The sequence below is a fragment of the Trichosurus vulpecula genome, chromosome 5, assembly GCF_011100635.1.
Source record: "Trichosurus vulpecula isolate mTriVul1 chromosome 5, mTriVul1.pri, whole genome shotgun sequence".
Classification (NCBI taxonomy): domain Eukaryota; kingdom Metazoa; phylum Chordata; class Mammalia; order Diprotodontia; family Phalangeridae; genus Trichosurus; species Trichosurus vulpecula.
The window spans coordinates 85,938,263-85,965,165 of record NC_050577.1 but is presented as its reverse complement, the minus strand read 5'-3'; the positions used below and the strand labels follow the sequence as shown (position 1 = coordinate 85,965,165).

The 26,903-nt window shown below is 36.3% G+C and overlaps 1 protein-coding gene across 1 annotated transcript in view; it reads right to left on the bottom strand.

The window, feature by feature from the left end:
• The window catches only part of LOC118850913 (receptor-type tyrosine-protein phosphatase N2-like), a 180,221-nt gene that overhangs the window by 18,271 nt on the left and 135,047 nt on the right, over positions 1–26,903 (bottom strand). The window contains exons 8-10 of the mRNA XM_036760537.1: positions 25,418–25,584; positions 20,066–20,119; positions 17,257–17,321 (exon numbers count right to left, since the gene is read on the bottom strand). Coding sequence (XP_036616432.1) covers positions 17,257–17,321; positions 20,066–20,119; positions 25,418–25,584 — 286 coding nt within the window. The remainder of the gene's footprint in view (positions 1–17,256; positions 17,322–20,065; positions 20,120–25,417; positions 25,585–26,903) is intronic.

Sequence of the window (26,903 nt, the reverse complement as noted above, 5' to 3'; positions counted from 1 at the left end):
TACCCGGGACAAGCGTTTGACAGACTACTTTTATTCCATAACGTATTTACACTTTGCTGTTATTGCTTGCATTACAGAACAGATATTATTTGGCAAAGTTGTTTGTAAGGTGAATTCCATTTTCTCATTAGCTTGCATTGTAAAATCATAGATGTGAAGCATGTTTTAATACACACATCCACCCACCCACACACAGCAGCAGCAACAACAACAAAACAACAGACAGATGGAAACTTATTCAGAAAAGGGTTAAAATGGGACAAACTTCTGTGCACAGTGGTCTGAGCTCACTGAATGCTTGAGTCCTTGTCTAAACAATGTTTCCTTTGTAATTCTCTGTATTTTATTTTATGAATTTAAAAGCATTATTCTCAGAAGGGATTCATAAGTTTTACAAGTCTGACAAAGGGGTCGATGACATAAAAATGGTTAGATTATCGAAGGCCCTTTAAAACTCTGACATTCTACAATCTTTGAAAATTAGCTAATTACCCACTTTCCAGTTTTACGAGCTCTGAAGTCCATATTTTGAGTTTGTTTGAAATGAGGAATATCTATACTTTTAATTCTTACCAGAGTTATTTGTCTAAATCCAAGGTCCTGGAGGACAAGTACTTGTAATTTTCCTTGTAAAGCACCTAATTTAGTATCATGTTTTAAAAAAAGTAGTTAAATAATTTTTCATCATATTGCATTAATATGATTAAATTAATTTTTTTCCTATTGCCTGTCTACCTGCTTTATCTATCAAAAGTGAAATCATATTGCAAGTATTTGACCTCATTAACAATTCTAATCGTGATAACAAATATGTTAACTATACAATAGATGGCACGTATTTCCATGGAAATAGGCTGATATTGCAGATGCAATATTATAATGATTTCACTGAAGACATCAGCAGGGACTGTGTAGGAATGAGCTTGGGTACAAAAGAACAAAATAACAGAATACTGAAAACAATTGGATTATACATTTCATTCCAGTGTTCTTTGTCCATTCAAAGAGGGTACCATGTATTTAATGTGTTTTTTACATTTTATTCGAATATAGATTTTGCATTTGATCATTAAGGGAAATTTGTGATCTGATTGGACCTTCTAAGGACAAATTCTTCCTGACATGGAAAAGAGAATGTGCTTTGAGTGATGTTATAGGAAGCTGAGAACAGGCAGTTTAAGATAATGTTACTTTGAAATTAGGGTGCAATGTGTATGTGAGTGCATATACACGTGAATATAGATCGAGGGCCAACCTCAGAGCCAGGAAAACCTGGGTTTTCATCCTGCCTCTGACACACTGGTTGTGTCACCAAGGGCAAGTGGTTCAACCTCTTTGTGCCCCTAGGTGACTCTTTCAGACTGAATGATTGAACACTTGCAGATCTGTATTGGAAATGGGAGTTTTCTCTCCCACTGAAATCTCATGTCTGAACACCTCCCTGGTTTACTTTCCCATTCTCTATACACACATACCTACATCTGGCTAGCCAATTGTGTGGTCATTCATTAAACTAAAACCAAATTGATACCAAGACACACCAAAAAGAACACAGATCCCACGAACAAAATGCTTCCAGGAGAACAAACTAATCTGCTCTAAAGTAATAGGAGCTAGCATTTCAAAATAAACTATTCTTAAGTTCAGTCATGTAGCTTTTGCTGTGACTAACCAGATTAGTCATGAGAATTTATAGATGCATTTTTGAAGAAAACCTTCCTTAAATAAGTCTAATTTATAACTGATGAAAAAAGGCATAGATAGGCGGTTTAATACCTAGGATATACTTAGTTCCCTTGGGAAAACAGCCATTTTTTTGCCTTATTCATCTTTTCTTGCATTTCTTTCTGTAATATTTTGCAGCCCTTGTGATCTCGTATGTGGCAAAGGACCTTTGGCACTCCATAGTACTACCATTTTCCCACCCTAAGTAAGCCCATATCTTAGTTTTCTAGTGGTTCCTTCAGGTTTCAAGCTACTAGCACTGTTCTTTACTTATTGGAGGAGGTCCCTTAAAGAGAAAAGATCACAGGGCATCCCTTGTCTTATCTCCTTCTCCCTAGGACTTAACAACAATTCATGTACTTAAAGGGTCATAGATTTAGAACTGGAAGGTCATCTGGTCCTAGCCCTTCCATTTTAAAGATGAAGGAACAGAAGCCCAATGACTCACAAGTCTCACAGACAATCTTATTATGACCTTCCCAGTTCAGTCATATCAAGTTGCATCTTTCATTCTCCAACTACTCACCAAAAGTCTCTCCAGCTTCTGTAAAACTGAACAAAAATTGCTCTTCTTTAACTTGGACCCAAGGCTACTTCCCTTTGGGTTTTTTCTTGCATAGGCTGGACCCTTCCTTTGAAGACCAAGAGCACTTGGTGCATTAGAAGTGGCTCATGTTTTCACCTTACCTTGTTTCTCACTGGTCCACTGAAGGACATTCTGAATCATCTTGTGTTTGGGTCACCCCTTGATTGAAACAGTTGCTTTTTCCATTTCTATCAGGTGAACGTCTCACCAAAGGGGCCCCTTCAGGAATCTCTCCATTTGCTCTCTCATTCAGAACCTAAACTCCCAGGTAGGCAGGCCTATCTTTATGTCCCCAAGCCTGGCTAAGAAAATTTGACAGACACAGCCCAGGCCTAATTGAGTTGGGGTACTTTCCGCTAGACTTCAATCACTTTGGACTTTCCCCTCTGGGTTTAAGCTCAAAAACTACATGTTGTCCGTATGATTTTACGTAAGTATTCAGGGAAACATAGGAAGAATGGTAGTATGGTACAGCCAATAGAGAGTGGGCCTTGAAGGCAGACAGACCTGGGTTCAGGTGCTGTGTCCCTGGGATAAGTCATTGATTCTCTTAGTGCTCTAGACATCTTAAGTTATGGAGAAGGTCCACACCGCATTAATAGAGGGAATTCCTTTTACTAATGAAATCACATCACTATGAAAATTTGAACACATTTTGAACTCTCTATATTAAAAAAATTGGATAGGACCATTTTACCCTGGCATATTAACTCTGGTAATAGGCTATAGTTTTATATACCCTATGGAGTTACTGATTGGGAAACATTCCCTGGAATAATTTCTTATAGAATTTTGATTAGATACATGAAGTCATCAAGAATTATAATAGATAACTAGGTGCTACAGTAGATAAGAGTGTTGGGCCTATCGTCAGGAAGCCCTGAGTTCAAATTCAGCCTCAGAGACTGTGACCCTGAAAAATCACTTAGCCCCTTTGTGCTTCAATTTCCTCATCTGAAAAATATAATAATAACACATGCCTCTCAGGGTTGCTGTGAGGAAAAAACAAGATATTATTTGCAAACCTTAAAGTGCTATATAACTGGTATTGTTATATATTTGTATTAATTATTATTTATTTCCATAATTTATATATAATTTATAATTTTATAAATAGTCTAATTACTTTATTATTTATTATATTAATATAATTTATTAAAATCTATATTTGTTATTATACAAGAAGGGAGGGTTCTAGCTTCAGCACTGGCCATTATTCATACAGTTGTTACCTAAGAGTTGATGTTTTTCTCTGGTGGACAGATTGAGATGAGGCATGATCCTTTGATAAAATGCTATGAGCAAGCTCTCTCTTATTCTCCATTATGTCATGGCATCCATTTGGAGTACTGCTTGTAAATGAGAATGAGAGAATAATGAAATGCTTCTAGTTAGCTTTTCCCTAGAAAAATTATCTTGAAATAATCTAGAAGAGCTAACAGGAAATACCTCCCATCAAAACTGAAGAAGAAATTAATGTTTAAAAGGCAGAAGACAGCATTATGAAATAAAGGAATTATTAAATAGTCAGTTTTATGATAAATAATATTTCCCAAATAACAATGCTAACTTTGTATAGGGCCTACTATGTGCCAGGCACTGTTAGGTACTTTACAAATATTACCTGACTCAATCCTCACAACAATCCTGGGAAGTAGGTATTATTATTTATTATTATTATGCTTATTTAACAGTTGAGACAACTGAGGCAAACAGAGGTTAAGTGACTTGCCCAGGGTCACACAGCTAGTAATTGTCTGAAGTCAGATTTGAACTCAGGTCTTCCTGACTCCAGGCCTCATGCTCTATCCTAACTGCCTCACTGCTTCAGTGCTAATATTAATAATAGCCCATTGCAGTATGTAAAAAAATTGATTTAATAAAATTCTTTTTGGAGGGGGAAGAAATGAGCAGGGAAAAATACTATGGGAAAATGCACCTGCTTGCTGCTTTCTGTACATCACTACTGTTACTACTGTTGCCTTGATTTCAGGAAAAAGTGAAACATAAAAATCTGAGTTTATAAAACAGATAAATTGTTCTTCTCCCTCTCAGCATTATTCAATTGCAAAAGGATTCTTAACACCATGGTGTGACTAATATAGTATCTGCTTTATCAAAATTTGTTTTGCTTATGTATTTTCAGAAACACTTGTGTAAACTGAGGCACTTCTGTAGGGAGAAGGATAGGGGGCTGGATCTGTAATTTTATTGAGAGAGAAATCTCTCTGCCTATGCAGGTTGGTAACCTTCTCCACAACTTATAGTCTTAGAGAACTCTGAGAGGTTCTAGTGCCTTGCCTAGAGTGTCACAGCCATAAGGTTTCAGAGGCAGCCCTTGAACCCACATACACGTCTGTGGCTCCTGGGCCTATCGTCTCTTCACTACTCTACCATTGTGGATTGCATGGGGCACAGCTGTACATGATGAAATATCAAAAGGGAAGAGAATTGGTAAAGAGTGATACCCAAGTCAGAAAAATGTGAAATACTAAGTTGTTAGGAGGTAGAAGGATAAATATGAGAACATTTCATTGCTGGTTTAGTATTTTTGATGGGAAAGTAATTTTAGTGAGGCATGCAGAAAAGTTTCAACTACTTTGTATTTGTAAAACAAAACCCCAAATTTGTAAAATTTGCAAAAATTTCAGGGTTGCTTAAACGCTGAAGAGATGGATGTGCTGTACCTTCTAATAAAGTCATGCTTGAGTAAATTTTTTCCATTCATGTTGAAGGTTGCAGGGCTATCCATTTTAAACGAAAGTATGCCAGGCACTGTATTCAAACAGTGTAGCTAGGAGGTATATTCAGTGGATGCTTACTTGGGCCCAATTTTCCTTTGGGTCTGGATTACTCCCTTGTATACCGGGCACCTAGAAAGGCCCATTCTTGGCTGTCACCAGGGGCCTATCGTGAGCCCTGCAGCTGTAATGCCCTAAATGGTCTGCTGGTGTTAGGAAAGGATATGGGGCACTTGGGTCCCATTTAGTACACTGCTCAATAAATATTAATTGTTCCTACTATTACTTTCTAATTCACTTGGGGTTCATTGGTTTAGAAATTTACTGATTGGTTAAACACGTTTTCAAGGCAACAGAAGTTGTTTGGCATTGGGCCTCATATTAAAAGGACATTAGTGTTAAGTATTAAAACTATTTTTTAAAATGAAAGAACCAAAGCTTCAGTAAAAGGAAGGAAAAACAAGGAGACACCTCACTAGTATGCCTTTCTTTATGTTGGAGTGAGTCATGGGATGAACTTCATTTTATTAGTTACCTTCAAGGTAAAAATGAGTGCCTGTGAGCTTGTGTTCACTATAGAAAAGACTTTATATTATCAGGATAATCATTTGCTAGCCTAGCTTTCAATAGTTTTTGCAATAATAATAATAACAACAGAAATATATTTTTATTGCAAATTTTTACCCAGAATATTTTCCCAAAAAATAGGAACATAATTTATTCTCTTTTCATTTTTAAAAAATTACTATCCATAATATATTTTAAAATTAATATCTATGATATATACTGAAAAGAAATTTTTTTTACAAGGGTATGTTAAAAATTGCTTCTAGCTTACCTGAAAAATGCACTCCTAGGTAAATTAGTTTTAAAAACTCCTCTTGAGGTTTTAAATATACATGCATATACATATGCCTACACACATGTATATGTGCATATACCTACATATATGTGTATATATATGTACATATACACATCTCTCTAAATAAATGTGTATATGTATACATTTAGATATGTCTACATAGATATCTAGATAGATATCTATATCTATCTATGAAAGGTATGTTCATTCAAGATATACTCTTGGAGTCAGAAGACATGAGTTAATGTATTTCCTAGCTCTATGACCCTAGCAAGTGATTTAGCTAATCATGTGTTGGATTACTCATCTGTAAAATGGGGGTATTACTTGCATTATCTACTTTGTGGGGTTACTGTGAGAAAAGTGCTTTTTAGAACTGAAATCAGTGTAGAAACGCGAATTATTATTGATCGTAATAACATAGAGCAGGGCAATTTATACCTAAGAGTTCCATACCATTGAGGCCTGGTTTAACATCTGCCCTTTGAAACTGCTATTAGTCCTATCCCCTGACATCACCAACACAGAAAGAGATAAAAATTATTGCATGTTATGCCTTTTTCGTCAGATTTTCCTTCACAGCTTTCCATGAAGAGTTCTCTTAAAATCCACTACTGAAATTATTTTAATCAAGGAAAGCCTTGCAAATTTTATTTAAAAAAAAAGTTACAATCAAGAAGATTCTTGCTGAACCTGGAAGCAAATTACTCTTTGATTTGTGCAACATGTCAGTAGAATCAAAGAAAGTACATTTGCATCACACTCATTTTAAATTCAAGTAGTGCAGTGTCAAGACAAACCAGGTATTTTTTTTTCAGTATCAACTTTTTCTTTCCTTTTAACAAATTTTTAATCATTATTTGGAGGGACTTTGATCCCTGGGACATTAAGTCAGCTTTAGCTCAGTAGTTCTTTACAATAAAATAGAAAATGTCAATTAAAATTTAGTAAAACTCTAAAGGTCTGGAATCTTTATGTGGACATATTCATTTTAAGCCACTATTCTTAATCACTTCAAAGGAATGAGTAAGTTTTAAAATGTGGCAATATTATTTTTAACTAGTTACTAGAATGTACTTTCCTGTAGCACAAATTGTTGACAGAATGAATATGTAAGAAACTAGTCATAGGTATCTAGATGTAAGTGCATGCTAATTAGTTTTTTATAAAGAGAGAAAGTTAGGAAGGAATAATTACTAAACCAGAAAAAAGGTGTGTGTGTGGGGGTGTGGGGGTGGAATGAAGGGAAGAACAAATGAATTCAATTGTGAAAATTCTGAGTTCTAGCACATGTTAAAAGACAGTATGGTCTAGTACAGGTGTTCTTAACCCTCTGGTAGTGTGCTTAAGTTTATGGCCTCTTCTCAGAATCATGTTCTTAAATGCGTAAAATATATAGGATTACAAAACGATACAAATTATATTGAAATACAACAATCAAAATATTGAATAGTCAAGTTTGTGGACTCCAGGTTAAGAAGCTCCGATGCAGAAAGAACTTTGGATTTGGAATCTGAGGACTTAGTTCTAGTCTTGACTGTCTTACTAATAATGTGACCTTGCTCAGGTCAAGGATCTCAATTTATTTCATCTGAGATTGAGGGGGTTTGGGAGTCCTGAATTCTGACAGTCTATTGTCCCAAATGTGGAGGCCCACTGACCTCCGACAGTGAATAAGGGTGCTTTCGATGGTTGGCAAAGCTCATTCAATTTCTCTCTCATACTGGGTTTTCCTGGTTGCCATTCCAAAAACAGAAGTTGACACTGAAAGTATTTTTATCCCTTGTCTCTTTCCTCCCCATAAATTATTGGATTTGAGATGGAAAATATTAAGGACAAGTTGTTAAATAGGATTGTATGACTTCTCTAGCAAAGATAATAGAAATGTGGCCACGTTTAAGGGCCCAAGACTGAACAGAAACCATCATACGTAACAGACTGTCTCATTCTTCTATGTGCAGGCACATACACTATCATATTTGGATATTATCATAGTCATCAATTTAATACAGATGACCTTTGTTTAAACATAATGTATTGCTTAGATTTAGAATCCAGTGCTTTGCATCTAATCAATAAATAATAAATGAAATAGGTAACTTCTGCAGAGCAGTTGGTCTATAACTTGTAAAGTTTCTGATAAGGTATCCTTACAACAAACCAGCTAGATAGATGGTGCATTAATTCTTATGCTCATTTTATAGATAAGGAAACCAACGTCATAGACATCTTGTCCAAGGTGTAGTCAGGACTTGAGATCTTGTGACTTCAAGTGAGGTACACTTTCAACATGCAAAATGGCGGGGTCTTTTTGTTATTTTGGATAAGTCACTTGAGGGAGTGAAACACAGAGGCCTTGGTTTCACAGGACGTGGCTTCAAACAAAACCTCCGATGCTTACTATCTGTGTGATCTTGGGGATGTCACTAAATGTTCAGTCACTTTTTAGTTGTGTCCAATTCTTTGTGACCCCTTTTGGGGTTTTCTTGGCAAAGATACTAGAATGGTTTGCCCTTTCCTCCTCTGAGGAAACGGAGGCAAACAGGGTTAAGTGACTTGCCCAGGGTCACATAGCTAGTGAGTGCCTGAGGCTGGATTTGAACTCAGGAAGATGAGTCTTCCTGACTCCCAGCACTGTGGCCTTTGGGCCTTGGTTTACCCATTTGTAAAATGAGAGAGTTGGACTAGGCAGCCTCTGAGGTCCCTTCTAGCTCTACAGTCCTATGGCCTCTCTTGGTCTTAATTTCTTCACCCGTAAAATGACCATCTTGGCTCCTTCCACCTTTAAAGTTCTATGACTGTGACAAAGGAAAGATGAAAAAGGAAGTGATTTAATCATAATAATTGGCCACTCACAGAATTTTGAATTGGGTAGTATCTTAGAGATAATCTCGTCTAGCCCCCAAATTTACAGACAACAAACCTAGAGAGATTGAAGAAAAAAATCAGTATGAGAAGTGAAGAGGAAAAAGAGCCCTGAGGAGGAGGACAAAGAAAAGAAAGCAGAGGAAAGACCCCCATGAGGATGACTGCAACTGAGGTACCAACTGGGCTGCAGAGAATGAAGTAGAGGAGAAAGTCTATGAAGAAGTTTAAAGTGTCCTCTCAACTAAGCCAAGATATACTTTGCTATTTGATGGCTCCAGTGCAAAGGTAGGCATCCAGGTGGACACTGGAAAATGGGATGCAGGACAAAGAAATGAAAGAGGCCAAAGGCTTATGGATGATAGCCTAGATTTCTCATACTATGGATCATGAATGCTATCACTGATCATAAGATTATAGATTTAGAAATGACCTTAAAGACCATCTAGTCTAAACCTGTCTCCAAGAAACTGAAGAAAGACTATTGTCAAAGAAATATATGATTGAAAAAAGATCATTGACTAGATCTAGTGAGACCAAGGGATAGTTGACAACCTCTGTTCTAAACCAGTATCCTTACAATGTCAAGGAAGGTGCCCAGCATAGGCTGTGGACTTCAATATGGTGAACCAATGGGGGGATCTGGACAATTTGTGGGTATATACTCTGTAGTTAACTTCCAAGGGGTCTCAGGATGGGCTTAAAGATTAAATTGGAAGGAGGACCACAAATAGAAATGAAATTAAACAGATCTGCCAACATTTCTACAGTGATATGTTTTCATTAGCAATGAAAGAGAGTTAATACATTCAGGGTATCACCTCAGTACCTCATGTATAGTATAGTATAATATAATGTAACATAACATAACATAACACAACATAACATAACATAACATAACATAACATAACATAACATAACATAACATAACATAACATATGTAATGTAATGTAATATGGAAAAGGCAAGGGTACTTAAAAAGGTGATGTTGGTAAGAGAAGCTGGACTCAACCAAAAATACACACATGAAATCTGTATAGGAGGTAATATAATTTTAAGACAACTCAGGAATAACTTGTTGATTTGTTTTCAGTCATGTCTGACTCTCCATGACCCCATTTGGGGTTTTCTTGGCAGAGATATTGGAGTGGTTTGCCATTTCCTTCTCCAGCTAATTTTACAGATGAGGAAACAGAGGCAAAGAGGGTTAAGTGACTTGCCTGAGATCACACAGCTAGCAAGTGTCTGAGGCCAGATTTGAATTCAGGACAATGAGTCTTCCGGACTTCAGGCCCAGCACTCTATCCACTGAGCCACCTAGAATGGGCTAAGAATAACTTAGTTAACTCAAAAGAATAGAAAATGTCTCAAATGCTCTTTTGAGGTATTAGACTAGATGACCATTATGGTTCTTTCTACCTTCCATATGCTCTGCCCCAATAAAAGGGTCACTGAGAAGACAAATGCAACACACTGTAGTCCTCCAGCTGAGTACAAAGAAAGGAGATTTCATTGAGTCTACTGTCAGTTTTTTATAAAGTATTTAACTTGATAGAACTGTATGAAAATTTAGAGGCTCTTTCAGGTTAGGCGTTTCTATTTTTTTTTTATTCCCAATGTTTAACAGAGTACCAGGTACATATCAGACATTTCATAAATGCTTGTTGACCAGCTAGCTGATATTAATGTCAGATGAGGGTCTAAGATAGATGAGCTCACAGAGATAAACAACACGGTCAATGATAAACTGAATATAATGTAAGCTCCTCTATGTTGTTTCATTTTTCAATATCCCAAGATAGTTAGGATTGCTGGGATTGTATCCCAAGTGCCGAGGATAGTGCCTGACAGTATGTACTTAATAAATGTTTGTTGATTGATAGATAAGCATCAAGCGGGGTTGGAATTAAGGAGATAGAATCACTTAGAGGAAATTCCTAGTGTCTTGGAGAAACCCAAAATATAAAAGAGATTCCCTACTGATGGCAAAATTCTCCAAATGCTTATTCCCTGCAAATAAAATAGTGCTAATTGCATTAAGCTTGGTTGACAATCATTCAAAAGAAAGTGGCCTAACCATCCTGCAAAAGCAGATTCAATAAAAAATTGCCAAATGACATCATAAAAAGTAGACCGCATAGTGGTTAGGGTGCTGGCCTTAGAGTTGGCAAGACTTGGGTTCAAGTCCTGCCTGTGATACAAACTAATCGATCATGGTGACCATGGGTAAGTCACTTAACATACTAAGACTGTCAAGAAGTACAAATCTGAATCCAGGCAGTGATAAAATCACAGGACTAAACTGAAAAACAAGACAGAGGGTCAGGCAGTCAACTGAGTTAGCTACTTCCTGCCTCCCTGCACACATCTGTGTATGTCTTTAATTGCATCAAGGAAAGAGATTTAAGGAAAGGGGAATAATTAGGAGGATATTGCAATGGCCCTGGTGAGTAGCAGCATGAACAGAGAAAACAAGACAGACACAAGGGATGCTGTGGAGAGCAATCGGATGACCGATTAGAGATACATGGTAGGGAAATGACGAGTCAAGGATTATACTGAGGTTATGCATCTGGATGAGGAGAAGTGGGCCCTTTGACACGGGCAGTAGGGAATTTTAGAAGAAAAGTGGGGTTTAAAGGAAAAACAATGAGTTCTGTTTTGGACATTTTGAGTTTGAGCTATTCTCTGTTTGACAAGAAGGACCCTATAGTTATATAATCAATAGGCAGAGGACACAGAAGATGAACAGCAAATTAACAAGTCTGCTTACTGGAGCAATGGAGGTTTAGTGTGAGATTCGGGATTTATGTTACTTATTAATAATAGGATGCTTCAGAAGGGGGGCCACCCATCTAACAGAAGAACAATGGAGCTACCAGCTGCAAGATGTTTCATAGAAAAATGCCAATGGAAGATATGCTTTTAAATGATGTTTTCCAGTAACAACAGGCCCCATTTCATTGTCGGTTTTTCCATTAGATAATTGACCCCAGGGTCCACTGTGCATGCTTGCCTGTGGCTTGGGGCATAGCTCCCGTGGTGGTCAATTATCTGACAGTAGAACCCACAACAAGCAATATGGCTTAACCGCTTCCTTGGTAACTCATTCACAGTTCCACTGCATAATAGAATTCCACGTGCAGCCTGTGCCTGTTTAATATACACTATGGCTACATCATTGCAAAGACCACCTTCCAGAATGTAGTAGCGAATATCAATATTGTTAAGGTGACAGACTAGCTCACTAAAAGGGAAAAAAAATGCTAACAGTAAACACTTAAATAAAAATAAAAACTTGGTAACTACCTCTACTAGACTCAAGTCCGCAACACAGTAGTTTCTTTTTCACCCACAGAGTGAAGGCTTAGCCTTTTGTTCTCTAAGAGATAAGTCACTGACACATTAAGATACTATTTGTACTTTAGTTTTTAAGGTTCAGCCAAACCTACATATACGACTTCCTCCCCACCAACATATTTTACATGAGTTCTTTGAATTTACCTTTTCAAACTCATCTAATCCAGCTGAACTAATCATATAATTCACAAACATCTTACTGCTACCATCCTAACCCAGGGTCTTATTACGTCACATCCAGACTACTACAAAAGCCTCTTTCCTGGTCTTCCTGCCATCTGTGTTTTTCCATTCCATCCCACATGGTGCTGCCAAATTAATCTTTGTAAAAATATTCTATGATCATTTCACTTGCCTTCTCAAAAAAAAAAACCTCAACTGACTCCTCATTCCCTACAAGACAGAAGTTCAGCTCCTTGACCTGGCATTCAAACTAATCCATTCCCTGGCCCCAGCATACTTTTCCAATCCTAAATTCCCCTATTGTCTTACTGAAGCTTATCATCTTCTTCACCAGACCACTGTATACAATATATGCATTCTCCTCTCTTCACCTTATGCTACCTGGAACCCTTGCCTCTGCCTGCCAAAATCCCATTTGTCTTTCAGCTCCAATTCTATCACCATGAAAACTAGCATCATTTTGAACCAGAGATAAGCTTTCCCTGGAATCCTATTTTCCATTCACAAGGCACTGGTTATATATGTATGTCTGTGTATATATGTATATAGATCTATGTATGTAATGTAGTTATTTGTGTTTAAGTCTTATCTTCCTAAGCAAAGTGTAAGGTCCAGTAGGACCTGGACTCAATCTTGTCTTCACTATATCTTATAGCATCTGGGATAGCACTTTCACATGGTAAATCGTCAATAAATACTTGTCGACTGATTTCAGATGAGAAACTACCAGGTAACGAACTTGAATCTGTACCTACAGATGATGATGATTAAAGTTCAAGCAAACAACAATCAAAAAATCCTCTCCTCTTAATGAGTTTATTTGCTCTGTTCTTAGCAGAGATAATTAATTTAAATTTTATCCTTTAATGACATGCAGTTTGTTATTTTTAAGTATGATAAACCAGTAAAAAATGGAGTTGCTTAATTAAGATATTCTCGCATTGTTCAGTACAGTACAGGATGAGTCATGAAGTTAAAAACCTACATGAATATGCAGCAAGATTCATTTAATCAGTTTACGTCACACCCTATTTTTTTTCTCCTTTCTACTTCTCATGGTCTAGTTCAACATGCTATTTAAAGCTAATATTTTAACTGAAATTTCATAAACAATTGTCATGAACAAGGTGTCTCTTGGAGTTACCACTCTGTTTAAGCAAGAAACAAAGGTTATGAAAGATAGTTTGATATTTCAAAGGGGAGGCAGTATGGCTTGGTGGAAAGAGGGCTTAGGGACAAACTGTGTGATTATGCTTATGGACAAATCACAACATCTATGAACTTCAGTTTCTTCATCTGTAAAGTATACTAACACTTTACCCACCTCACTGAGTAGATGGGAGGCAAACTTTAAAATGCTATATAAATGTGAGTTGTTAATGTTATTATTAACAACAACGCTTTTGATCTCTTTGGAAATTCAAATCTCTTTGCATTGCTGGGTAGATGGATAGCATTTGTACAGCCCTTGCACTCTTTGACCCTGCAAGGGATGGGGAGGGGAGCTGGATAAAGAATAAGGAGAGAAGAAGCAATGAGAAAAGGCTGAAGTAGCCCTGCCATTTATAAAGCTTATTTCCTTTGGGAGGTGGGAGGAGGGTTGGTGGGACTGTTGGTAAACTGATCTACATAGCAAATGCAGCGTAATAACATTAAAATGTAGCAAATGACAAATATATAATGAACAATTAATCAGAAATATAAACCCAAAACTTATGCTGATCTTAGGCAAGATTTGACAAGGTTCGTGTGACAACAAAACAAGAACAAACGGGATCAAATTGCTGAGGATTGAAAATCTGATGTTGAATAGAGAGCAACATCATCATCTCATGTTTGTTCTAAATTCATGCAATTTAGATTATTTAGAGAAGCACTCGGAGTTAATGCAGCTAAGAAGACAACAACTAACTGCCACATTTATTTAGAACATCCCCTAATTTAGTTCCCAAAAGGAAATTCTCTTTCCTATGACTCAGGCCAAACAAAAGAAACAGGACTCCCAAAAAATGCTTTCTACAGTTCTTTGAATAACAATACCAACTGGGAGATTGGAATGTGTTTACTCAGCATACAACTCCTTCTAGCATCATGAGACCTTTTCAAATTCCCTCCCCCCTGCCCAAACAAAAATCCTGGTAGGGAATCCTCTATAAAATATGTAATAAATATTTCCCCAGTGGTTGGGTTTCTATGATTGCCACTATGTTAGCTGAAAGTTAGGACAATTTCAACTTTGCCTGGAGGCTCCAGGCTGACCTGACAAATGTTATTCTTTGGGAAACTCTCATCATTTGCCAAATGATGGAACTGGTCTAAATTCCTAGTCAACTGCATCTCTTCCCTCCCTGCTTTAGAACTTAGAGAAGGTTTTCTACAGCTGATTAAATGTGTGTGTGTGTGTGTGTGTGTGTGTGAGAGAGAGAGAGAGAGAGAGAGAGAGAGAGAGTTGTAAAATGCTGTGTGAATGAACAGATGTCTAATTCAATTCAGCAAGCATTTATTAAACCCCTACTATGTATGGACCAGGTACCGTGCTAAGTTCTAGGGATACAATGACAGTAAAAAATAGTAAACACAACCCTATAAACATATTTTTCCAGAAATATTCGTAATTTGATCAGTGATTGAGTTAAGATCTTAAATGCCAAAAGCTCTTGAATGCAAAAATCCCTAAATGAAACTATTTCTGAAGTAAAAGTCTCAAGTATTAGATGAAAAGGGAACTTCCCTATGACAAAAATCACTGAAGTACAGAAGTATTTTATAGTTTTATATCTACTTTTCCCACTGCAAAAAAGTAGGGTGAGCCTATTTACTTTGATTTAAAAATGCATTATTGTCTGCTCTTTAATAAACTAGACAGTGGAACTAGAACTTAAATTATTCTAAGTTTATTCTTAAACGTCCTTAAAAAAAAAAGACTGAAGGCCTTAATCCTTACTTAAAAAGCCTTTATGAAAGAAATTCTAGTCGATGCTGTCGTTGCAGCTGGACCGGGGCTGAAAGTGCACTTACATTTTTATGTTTAGAACTGAAGAACTCTAAAGTTAGTGCTAGCTCTCCACATAAAAGCTTTGGAAATGGCATTCTTTGGTCCTCCTGCAATTCATTCTTTTTAAGAAAAGGAAATGGAAAGAAAGGTTTCATGTCCAGGGCTTCAGGCCTTTGATCATTTGATGAACACTGGATCCTCAACCTGGGCCTCAAACTTCTCAGGCCAGACAAAGAAGGCCTAGGCCTCACAGGCCGGGCCTAGATTCCTGTCAGAACAAAACCTTTGGCTGCCTCACAGTGTGACGGCCTGGGAAAGGCCCACCTCAGCAGGGCTGAGATGCCCGCTCTGCCCTTTGATCTTTCATTTAGACTACATCCCAAGCTCCAGGTCAGGGGATTTCAAATTGCACACCCCATTGGCAGAGGGGAGCCGGTCAAGAACAAAATGGGGGAGGGGGGGTGACCAATCTTAAAAAAAAAATCCTGCGACTCCTTTCTTTGGCCAGTTTCACATGACTTGTTTTGTATTGTGAAATACTAAGCCCACACTTAAAATGGAATTTGACATTACATGGTACAATGGAGTCAATAAATGGCATTCTTTAGTGCTCTTACAATAAGTCAACCCTTCCTTAAGTGCTTGAAAGCCTGAAGCTGGAAAATACTTCTCTATGATACAAAATTGCATATATTTAAACTCCAGGTTTCATCATATCCTCTTGGTGAAAACCAACATAACCCAAACAAATATTGAGATGATGTCAACATCCGTTTCCCCTACTTCTGCTCATTTTTGTTTGTAGAGACCAAATTTCCACTGGAACCAATTATGTATCGAGTAACTTATGGCATCACATATTCTTCCACAAACACATGCATGACACACATTTAAATTAAACAATCCATGTTCTCTTGGAATTTTTCTTTTCTTTGGTAGATGTTGGGGCAGATGACCCAACTACTCTTAACATAGATGGCAATTTCTGTACTTCAACAACTCTGTGGTTGCAAATGAAATCATGTATATTTGAGAGAATAAAAATACACTTTCCAGATAGAAATGTTCCTCCCCCCCACCCAACTTGATAATAAGTAACATAATGCTTCTTCCTTTGTGTGCATAAATCCCCAAGACTAAGCTAATTCCGAACACTTCAAAATGTTATTTGATGCTGCAAGACCTCATTTCAACCTAAGGTCTTATTCTCATTCTCTCTCCTGACCCATGAGGCCTGGTAATAGTTCCTTTTCTGTACTGTGTGACCCCAATGAACCTCTCTGGGCCTCAGTCTGGGCCTTCATATAAAATGAAAGGACTGAATGAGATGATCTATAAGGATCTTTCCAGTTCTAGAATTATTTGATTCTAGGATAGCAAATGAACAAGTCTCCAACAGGGGCAAAAAATCAAAAGGGACATTATATTTTAATGGAGGTGGGGGAGGGAATTCTCACAGTGCTACTATAGACTCAAATATTTAAAAAAAATAATGAAATAGATTAATTATTTACATGGAGTAAAAAAGACTGAACTTAGAGGCCATCTAGTTGAACTGAACCCTATTTTACAGATGAGAAAACTTAGATTATTATTAGTAGAAATTATTAGTGTCACCGACCAATGGGGATTATGTTCTACTAAGAAATACACTATATACCAAAAATAATTTATTCTTTTGGCTTTAGTTGAATGTTTAAAAATAAAAAAATCTGCATTTCCCTCAATGCTAAATATAATATTGTACTATGTAGTACCCATTAACAAAGAATGTACTTTAAAAAATGTGTGGCAGATAACTTAATATGATTCAGGAAGGGGGAGTACACTCCTCTAATTTATTCGAAGGCCTTCTGTGAATATTGCATCCTACGTTACTATGGCAACACGACCAACATATCTCGGCCCTGACAAAGCAGCCAGGGCTTTTGAATCTCACCTTTGGCCATCTTATTGAGAACCATGTCAATCAGCACGTAGGTGCCGCTCCTTCCAGCGCCATCACTGTCAACAGAAGGAGAGAGAATGAACATGCTATCTGTCCACAGGAAAGGCAGCAATCCTTTATTTTACCCGTGTCATAAGTGGGGACGGGGAAAGGAAAGAGTGAACCAGAGGAAAAGAAACAAAGAAAACTTGTGACGGGCTTTAATAAGCTCAAGCCGTTCATAAAGGATTAACTATTGTTCTTCATCATTAGGTTTTCCCTATCTGTTTTTTTCTTCTCCAAGGCCAAATATGTTTTTGAGTTTTAGCAAAATAAAATTAGATAAAGAAAATGCCAACATTGCCACATATAATAAGCACAGAAAACCTTATTTCTATCACCTAGAGCTCGAAAAGACTAGAAGCAAAAGATGAAGAGTAGCCAACATTCTCAGGCAAGAGCCAAAGTTTTCATTTGAGTATAATATGTTGAATAATTGTCATAATGATTTTTTTGGGGGGAAGGGCTTTACTTTTAGATTTTTTATGCCATTTTTCCCCCTCTAGAAATGGAAATATCCATGTTGTTTGTTTCTTAATCATGGCTTTAAAAAGCTTTTTCATTTCATTTCCTCCCCCTGAACTCCCCCCTTCCCCTGCCCCCACCTTCTATAATTGGAAAATTTACCATCTGGACTAGAGTTGTAAAAATGTTTTGAATTATGCCTCAACAGTATCAAATTTAAAAAAAAATGAAGATGTAATTTCCGGGACAAAAAAATGATACTAGCATCATTAGTTTTGATATGGAAAATGTTAAACTAGTTATTTTTTCCATTAATTTAATGTTTCATTGCACACATGTGTAAAAGACCCTCTTTAACATAGCCAACAGGGTCACAGAATGAGAGCTGGAAGGCACTTTGGAGGCATAATCCAACTTCCTTATTTTCCAGATGAGGAACCCAAAGCAGCCAGAAGTTAAGAGATTTGCTGAGGGTCATATACCTAGTAAATGTCTTGGGTGGGATTTGAATTCAGGGCTTTCTGACTCCCATCCCGCTACGGTCTCTCTGATTTGCTTCATTTCTACCTGCCCAGCTTATTTATTGATCAAATGAATATAATAGATATTAGCTAGTATTGTTTTCTTGCTTGTTGACTGTTGAATAACTATCAGACAGAATTGACTTGGGATGGATAGCTTTTGTAGAGAAAGCATAATAACATTTAACTTTCTCTCCTCAAATAGATGACCGATTAAAAACATCAGCAGCCAAAGCAAAATAAATACAAATAAAATTTTAAAAATTAGTCATCAGAACAAATTTTCTTAGATAACTTTATTTATTACATCATTGAAGAAGAGCAATCTTTAACTCTTTTTGGTGTCATGGACCCTTTCTTAGAATGTTTTAAGATGCATAAAATAAAATATATGAGTATGAAGGAAACTATATTGAAATACAGTTATCTATCTCTTCTATATTTCTATCTATCTACCTATCTGATACATATTTTTTAAAGTTCATGCATCTCAAGAACATTTGCTTAAGGACTTGCTTTCTAAGTAGTTTGATCCTTCACCATACATGCCCTCATCGGACTCCAAAGACATGATGTCCGTTTTAAGATGTTGAGGTGTAAAGACTATGTTACTTGCAGAGGAAAATTAAAAGGCTGAACCTACCTCTGCTATGGACCAAAAAATAAACCACAACAAACACTTGTTTTTGAAATAGCTTGGTGGGCTTGGTATCATCTCAATGGACAGGCTTCCTTGCAATTAACTCACTTTAACAAATGTTAATTCAGTGCCTTTTATGTGCAAAGCACATGCTAGGTGATAGAAATAATTCTAATACTTTGATGGTTTCTAAAAAAAATATTAAAACTTCTTTTCTGTGCCATCACAACTCTAACAGAAAAAAAGTTCCTAAAAGGGAGTATGAATTATTTAACAAAAGATGATCCGAAATTTAGCTTGTTAGTTGAATCAAATGCAGCAGAGAAGAGAAATGTCAAATGCAGATATCCTTTTGATTTCATTTCTATAGTTTTAACTTAGAGAAGATAAGGATTTACAATAGAAAGTCATGGCTCTAATAGCCAACTTGGTTTCCATGAAAATACTCATGGTCATCAACCTGGAAAACAGTAAGATGGGCAGGTGGTGGTCATTCAAACATGCCTCTAATAACGGCTAAGTACTAGATATATACATATATGTGCTGTTTTTGTTGAGTCATTTCAGTCGTGTCTGACTCTTTGTGACCCTATTTGGGGTTTTCTTGGTAGAGATACTGGAGTGGTCGCCATTTCCTCTTCCAGCTCATTTTACAGATGAGAACACTGAGGCAAACATGATTAAGTGACTTGCCCAGGGTCACACAGCTAGTACATGTCTGAGGCTGAATTGAACTCAGGTCTTCCTGACTCTAGGCCTGGTGCTCTCTCTACTCCACTACTTATCTGCCCATAATACATATGTGTTATATAAAACAATGTGGATTATCTGATTGCAAATTGTAAAATAAAATGTCACCTTGATCCAAATTTTTGATCAGACATATCAGTAATGGAATTAGGCACATCTCAGGTAAAGTCTAACAACAAATTATGGAGTGGTCACCATAAGTATAATCAACACAACTTTCAGCAGCATTAAAAGAGCTAAATTGCTGTCTCAGATTTATCTTCAAAAGTTACACTTAAGTATGTACTTATTAATTTGCTTGCAATCTCAATTTCTATGTTTTTTATGTTTTTATGATTTATCAATATTGCCAAACTCCCAAGCACATGTTAAAAGTTATACTTGCCTGCAGTGAACAATAATTGGACAAGAACGGCCCCGGTAGCACTTGTTTACTTTTCTGCAACAAAAGAGAGATATCAAGTTATAATTATAACTCGTTTCCTCAGATAAAAAACAGAGTAAGCCGAATCAACGACTCTATATTCTCAAACTCATTTTCCATTAGCCAGTTTTGAAAAAGAAAATGATCGCACTCATAATTCCCCATGATTCAATTTCCTTTTTATAGTAAACTAAAAACTAAACAAAATTCTTATACATTCACAAAGATTTTACATTTGCAAAGGTGAATTCAAGCAAACACATCTGTAGCTTCTCTGTCTGGTCAATGGATCGATCCATCTAGCTCCTGGCCTAAATTTTTCTTTTTTTTTTCTCTCCTTCTTAAGCTAATCTAACTTTTTATTATAGGCTTATTTACTGTATTTATTATACATTGGAATTCTTATGTTTTAGAATTGATGCTCCAACTCCCAAACACTCCCATCAACCACTCATTTCTGTTGAACAAACAAGTTGCATAGATATACTCTCAAGAGAAATCCTCCTGTGGCCTTTTTACATGATCATGTGGTAAGAATGTTTTAACCAAAGAGAAAAAACAATACTGTCAAGAAAAAAAGCCTTCCATTTTGGAAATTTAAGTGCATTACCAAACAATTTTCATTCTACAGATTTTTGGGCTAGTTAATCTCAGAGATAAACAATAAACATGTATCAGAATTTTTTAACAATCCCTGTCCCTCCTGACCCAAATAGGAGCGTGATTTATATTCCTTGTAAAGGACCCTCTAACATTTTGTTTCTTTCAGCAGACAAGCTATGGGATAGCTAAAAAGCAAATCAAATTATTCAGAAGGGTATTTTCAAAGGAGAAAATAAGAGTCTAGGTTTTTTGGAAGAAAGAAATTCATTCCTAATCTGATATGTGTAGCATTCTTTTATCTATGATAGGAAGTAAAATTGGGGAGAAGGGGACAGTAACATGGGAAAATTTCCCTTAAAGACAAAATGAAAAGACTTTACTTTTTCTTTTCAGAGGCTGTATCTACAAACACCAAAATAATACATCAAAAAAGCAAAAATTCAATCAGTTGTTTTATCTTCAGGACTTTAAAAGAAAGGAATAGGGGACTTTGATTTTTCTTTTCAACAGATTAACTGATCTATTTCTACTGAATTCACCATATATTTTGGTAGCATCATACATGGAGCTTGGATGCCAGTGGCATTGTCGCATATATCAATGTTCAGTGTGAGAGGCCTACATTCCCCAAGCTGCATAGTAGTAAGTGGAAGAACTTTAGAACAACAGACATTTTGAGAAAAGATAATGTATAGTGGGAAAACCTGAATGTGAGCATTAACCAGACACCTGTACCCCACTGTGACCATTGGATCTGAGGTTAGTTCCCTATTCGGTGCTCATTCCACACCAAAAATGTGAAAATATGTAATATATACGTACTTAGAGATCACAGAAAGTGGCAGTGATAAGGAAATTAAAGGCTTAGGACACAAGTTACCAAGTACCTTAATGGTTAAGCTCTCTCACTACCACTATACTACCAGGAGATTTTTTTTAAATTTGCATTTATATTTGGGATTTGGGAGAAAAGATGATAAGCAAGAAATGAACACTTATTGAAGTCAATAGTACTCTTGTGCAAGAATACCATAAAAGTACTTGGCTCTTTGAGTATAAAATGGACTGAGGAAAGTGGACCCACTTCTAAAGTCTTTCTCTCTTTTTCCCTCACTCAGGTTAGTAGGGCATCGTGAGTTCTACTTCTGATAAATAGATTCTAAACTACCAGAATGGCTTCTGAAGTGGGAAGGCTGCTGGGCCCAGCCTACTATATAGGCTAAAATGTATAAAGTCATTTAGAATTTCTTTTTGGTGATGGTGGTATTATTCTCTTTCAGCAGAATCAAGCATGCTTACTGTTAAATCATTCTAGAGTTGTTTTACTTTTAAGGGGTTTTCAACCACAAATGAAAGCTTTTGCCATATATTTCTGAGTAACTGAATCTTTTAACATGATCAGGGTCACCACCTCAGCTCTGCATTCCAACATCTTGTGATATTTCATGTTTGACAGCCTCATCTATGTTTTGTGGAAGGAAAACTAAATGTTTATCTGTAGACATACTGGTAAATGGCCAGGTCTTATTCCATTTTTCAGATGGTGCCAAGAATGCTCAACAAAGGCACAATTAAAAAGAGATAAATAGAATAAATATCCACCCTTCACCAAAATGTGTAGGACACAATTAAAATGTAAGCAGCCATCAGACACAACAGTATCACAGTGTCCAATTTACAGTTGGTCAGCCCCTTTCCCTCTTCCTTGGGAGTTCTTTAACAAGACAGCCTCCCTCACTTAGTAATGTTGTTAAAAAGCTAATTACTAGCTAAATATGTCTGTGACTTGCTTTTGCACTCCCGTAATTCCTTTCTTCATTCTATGGCATGTTTAAAATGCTGTTGTCTCTAAGCATGTTGTGACTGGCTGCCTCTGCAGAGTTTAGAAAGGCTTTAGTGCAATTTTAAGGAAAACCTCCTCTAACCCTATTTGGGGGAAAAGAAAAAACCAACAACTCACAAACAGCCAAAGAGACATGTTGTGTAAATACCACGTGGCATTATTTTCTTAGCATTTTATTTACAAGAGATCCAAATACTTATCACAGCTTGAAAAAAGCACAAAGGAAAACCTCAAAAGCAGATTATCACGTATTCCAACATAAGGTTTTTCATCCAGTTGACCTATGATATATAGTCTACTGATAAGTTATGAAGATAAATAAGCAATATTCAAGTATCCCATTCCATCCCAAGTTTACACTACTAGAATAAACGGAAAATTCATCCATAAGCAGAAGGTCCCAAACATTAAGAAAAAAATGATAATTTTTATATTGAGATCTATACACAGGAGGAATTAACTGAGGAAGAATGATTAGTGATACAAACCAACCCATGGGGTCATTGAGTGGAAAAGAAATCATCATGCAAACCATCAGCAAGCAAAGGTCAGAGGTCGTTAGAGGCTCAGAAAAGGGGTTTCCCACATTGTCCCTGCAGCAGAGTCACAGTTTCCAATGATCACTTTTGTGACTATGCAACTGGGCTCATATTACTAGCTGCAACATCACAAAAATGACACCGGCAACCGCTAATTAGCTGGCAAAATAAGAATTTGTCCATTTTTAAAGTGAGCAGGGTTAGTAGATGTCATTGCACACAGCAAGAAGTGATAGCATAATATATATATTTTAAGCAAAGCCCTCACATGTGATGCTAATTATCTTTTAGCTTAGCAGTTTCTCTTTAAAGTGTAAATGTGCTCCCTCTGGGCTCAGAGAAATATTTAATTACACATATCAGTGCATGACTAACAAGCTAGTTCAGAGCTAGAATGGTTGGTCTATTGTTCAAGATGAAATTAGGATTCTAGTAACATTCAACTGACCAGTGTTTTCAGAAGCAGCCTCACCTCTTCCAACTCTGTAATTTGTGTGCTTATAAAAAAAATCATCTCAGCATCTCATGCTTAAGTGGGGTACATTCTTAGAATATGAGCATTTAGGTCAATATTCAGCCTAATCTGGGAAATCCATAATTATCTGAAACACAATTCACTAAATAAGTAAAGAAATACAAGCTTGATTTCCAAATGAAACTTGCAAAGCTATGGGTTCTAGAATTTTTGTTGCTGTTTTTGGTTATGGTGGTTGTTTTTGATAAAAAATCAAAACAAAGGCAACTTCTTAGTACTATATCTCCATAGACTCTGGGGCAAGGGAATTTCGGGAATCTAACTTTTCTCAATAATGACATATTAAAAATTGAGGGTTGGTTATGTATATGCTCAATTTCATATATGTATATGAATGTATAAACATACACCCATATGCATATATATACACATACACTGAATGCACATTAAGACATTGATATTAAGATGAGTAGCCATCTTTATTGAGATACAGCAATATGTCCATCGAGTACGTTTTTTGAGGACTCCATCCCAAAAAACTTACTCTAGATAAGATTTTAAATAGCATGTCTTAGTAATAGTTCCTCCTACAATACAATGAATTTACATCAAGAAAAGCCATCAATGGCCAAGAAATTAAGATAGGAAAAGTAGCAATTGTTGATACATGCTAACAGGTTTTCCTTTTTACCATGCATTCAGTATTCTTGACCTATGATACACAATTTGGATGTATAAATAAGGTAACAGAGCAGCAGAGTTGGCTTTGAATGTGTAATATATGTGCAGTACCAAATTTAATTCTCTTTTTCTCTCATTCACATGCTATTTGATCCAAGGCAGTATGTCACATTTTTTCTTTCTTAAATAGAACAATAAGCAAAATCAAGTACATCATACTTATAATACAAGTCTAGAACTTACAAATTTCAGGAAAATCAAAGTTAAGGCTGAAAGTCTATCTTTACTAAAATACCTGATCTTTCCACCTTCCCCTGACCCAGGCTATTGTAGAATCTAGGATAAACAACTATTTATATCCAGATTATACTATGTAGACATACAATGAATGCAACTCAATCTTAATTCTTCAATTCCTTACTTTCAATTTTTATTTGTAATCTTTAATATTCCTTTAAAATGTGTAGATAAATTTGATTGAAATGGAGGCAAGATCCTACATACCTCAGGGCTCTGCTGAAACTATGCACAACTTTCAGGTTACCTATTCCTATCCACTTATTACTATATAGTAGCCAATACCAAGCAAGAGCTATGGATGATGTGCCAAATATGCTTTGAATCAACGTTTCAGTCAGAGATTTTGTTTTCCTTGTCAATCTTTGCATTTTAGTACAAAGTGAGTCGTCAGACAATTCAGTTAATAAATATTCAAAAGAGTCTCCCTCTTTCACTGGGTAATTATCAAAGCCCTGAGGATGGGCAAAAGGCTGAGTAATTTTTTCAAACTGTCATTTTCAAGCCAGTGTTGTTGTTTTTTTTAAAAATAGACACTATTCCATGCTGACTAGACTTATTTGGAATTTGCATCTTCTTTCACCCAGGAATGAGTAGCTTAGAACTTGCACCTGATCTCATATTTTTAATTCATTTATAATTCTCATAGTAATATCCAACTAGCTTGGTAACATATAGACTAAAAAGAAATGGACCTTATGTTATCAGAAATGAAAGAGAGACATAGATAAGAGTGAGTAACCAGTAACACTTAGAACTGATGACCACATACCCACTGAGGAATCTTGCATAAAGTAATTATTGCAAATGTTACTCTTTTTAACCATTGACTAGACTATAGATCCCTTAATGTGTTATTATGTACTTTGTTGTACCTGCGGAAATCCAGAAGTGATCTTGTAGAAGAAGGAACTCCCTGGTCATACCAACTAAGGAAATGGAACTGGGTTACAGTCCGGGTTTCATTGGTTTGAAGATTTTTCAAATAAAAGCTTCTCACAAGGAAATCCTCACACCAGATATGTTCAGACACCAGATTTACCTGGATAGAAATTATAATTTAGAGAAGAAAAGAAAGAAAGAGGGTAAAAGGCATCATAAACCTAAAGCACAATTCAATAACATTTAATTGGAGGTTTGCAGGTATGGGGAGGAAGGTACATATATCAAGTATGAATTTTTTAACCTATAGAGCAAACATCAGGCTGATCCTGTCTTCTTCCCTGACCAGTTAGAACACTGGTACATGTCACTGAAGCATCATATAAAAAATCAATTGGGGCAAAAAAATTGGTTACTATTCAAAATTATGTCTGAATGTTGCCTTTACAGTTTCTGTGATAGAAGCCTTGAAGAAATATCACCAAGTGGTTGGCCAACAAAAATAACATAAACAGGTCTGGTCAAACTATTCTATGTAAAGTTGGGTTTCATCTTAAATAGAATGAAATGAACCTTGATTTAGAGCTAGTAAACCCTAAAAATAAGAACTTTCACAAGAAGACCCCTAGATAAAGGTTAACTAGTTGCATAAATATTAGTACAATAGATTTATGGAATGTTAGAGCTGGAAATCAACTAGGAGATTACCTAATCCAATCCCCTCATTTTATAGGTGAGGAAACCCACATCCAGACAATGGGCTAGTATCCCTCAAATTTAAGGCAATAACCCTACCACTATAGACAATTAATTGCTCATCCTCTGAGTTCAACCCTAAAAGCATGCCCTCTGGTGTGCATAGTTCTAACTGAGACACTATTGTGGAACTTGGTTGTTTTGGCCTTTAATAGAAAACTGTAGCAGAGGGATGAGTTTATTCCTTTCTTTATATGTTTAATATTACTTAGGCCACCCTAAATGGGTATAAGAAACCTGAAATGGGATGAATGGCTGTAGTTTCTCTCCAAATATAAAAGTCATAATAATACATATGCAAAACCCTAAACAGCACAGTGTTAAGACTACTTTACCAGGCTGGAGAAATCAATAAATCATTAGAATAATAGCAGGGCTCCCCTTTTAAATGGGACTATTTTAAAGCCATACTCCATGGGGCTTGTTTAAATGGACTACCCTGTAGAGGTAAATATTTTTGCTTTTTTTTCTGTCCAGCATTTGTATTTGTCAAAATTTAGCAATGAAAAAGACATATTATCAAAGACTTCATTTACAGAGCTTTATACAATACAGCTATTTTAAGAGCTTGGATCTCTATTTATATTATGAAAATTCCTAGAAAATGCTTATCATTTATATCCTGATGACAGGAAGAAGTGAAGTTCCCAAACCGAGGAATATTTTATTCCTCTTCTTCCTTCCAGTTGCTTTTACTCCAAGAGGAACTCGAGGGATCTTGGT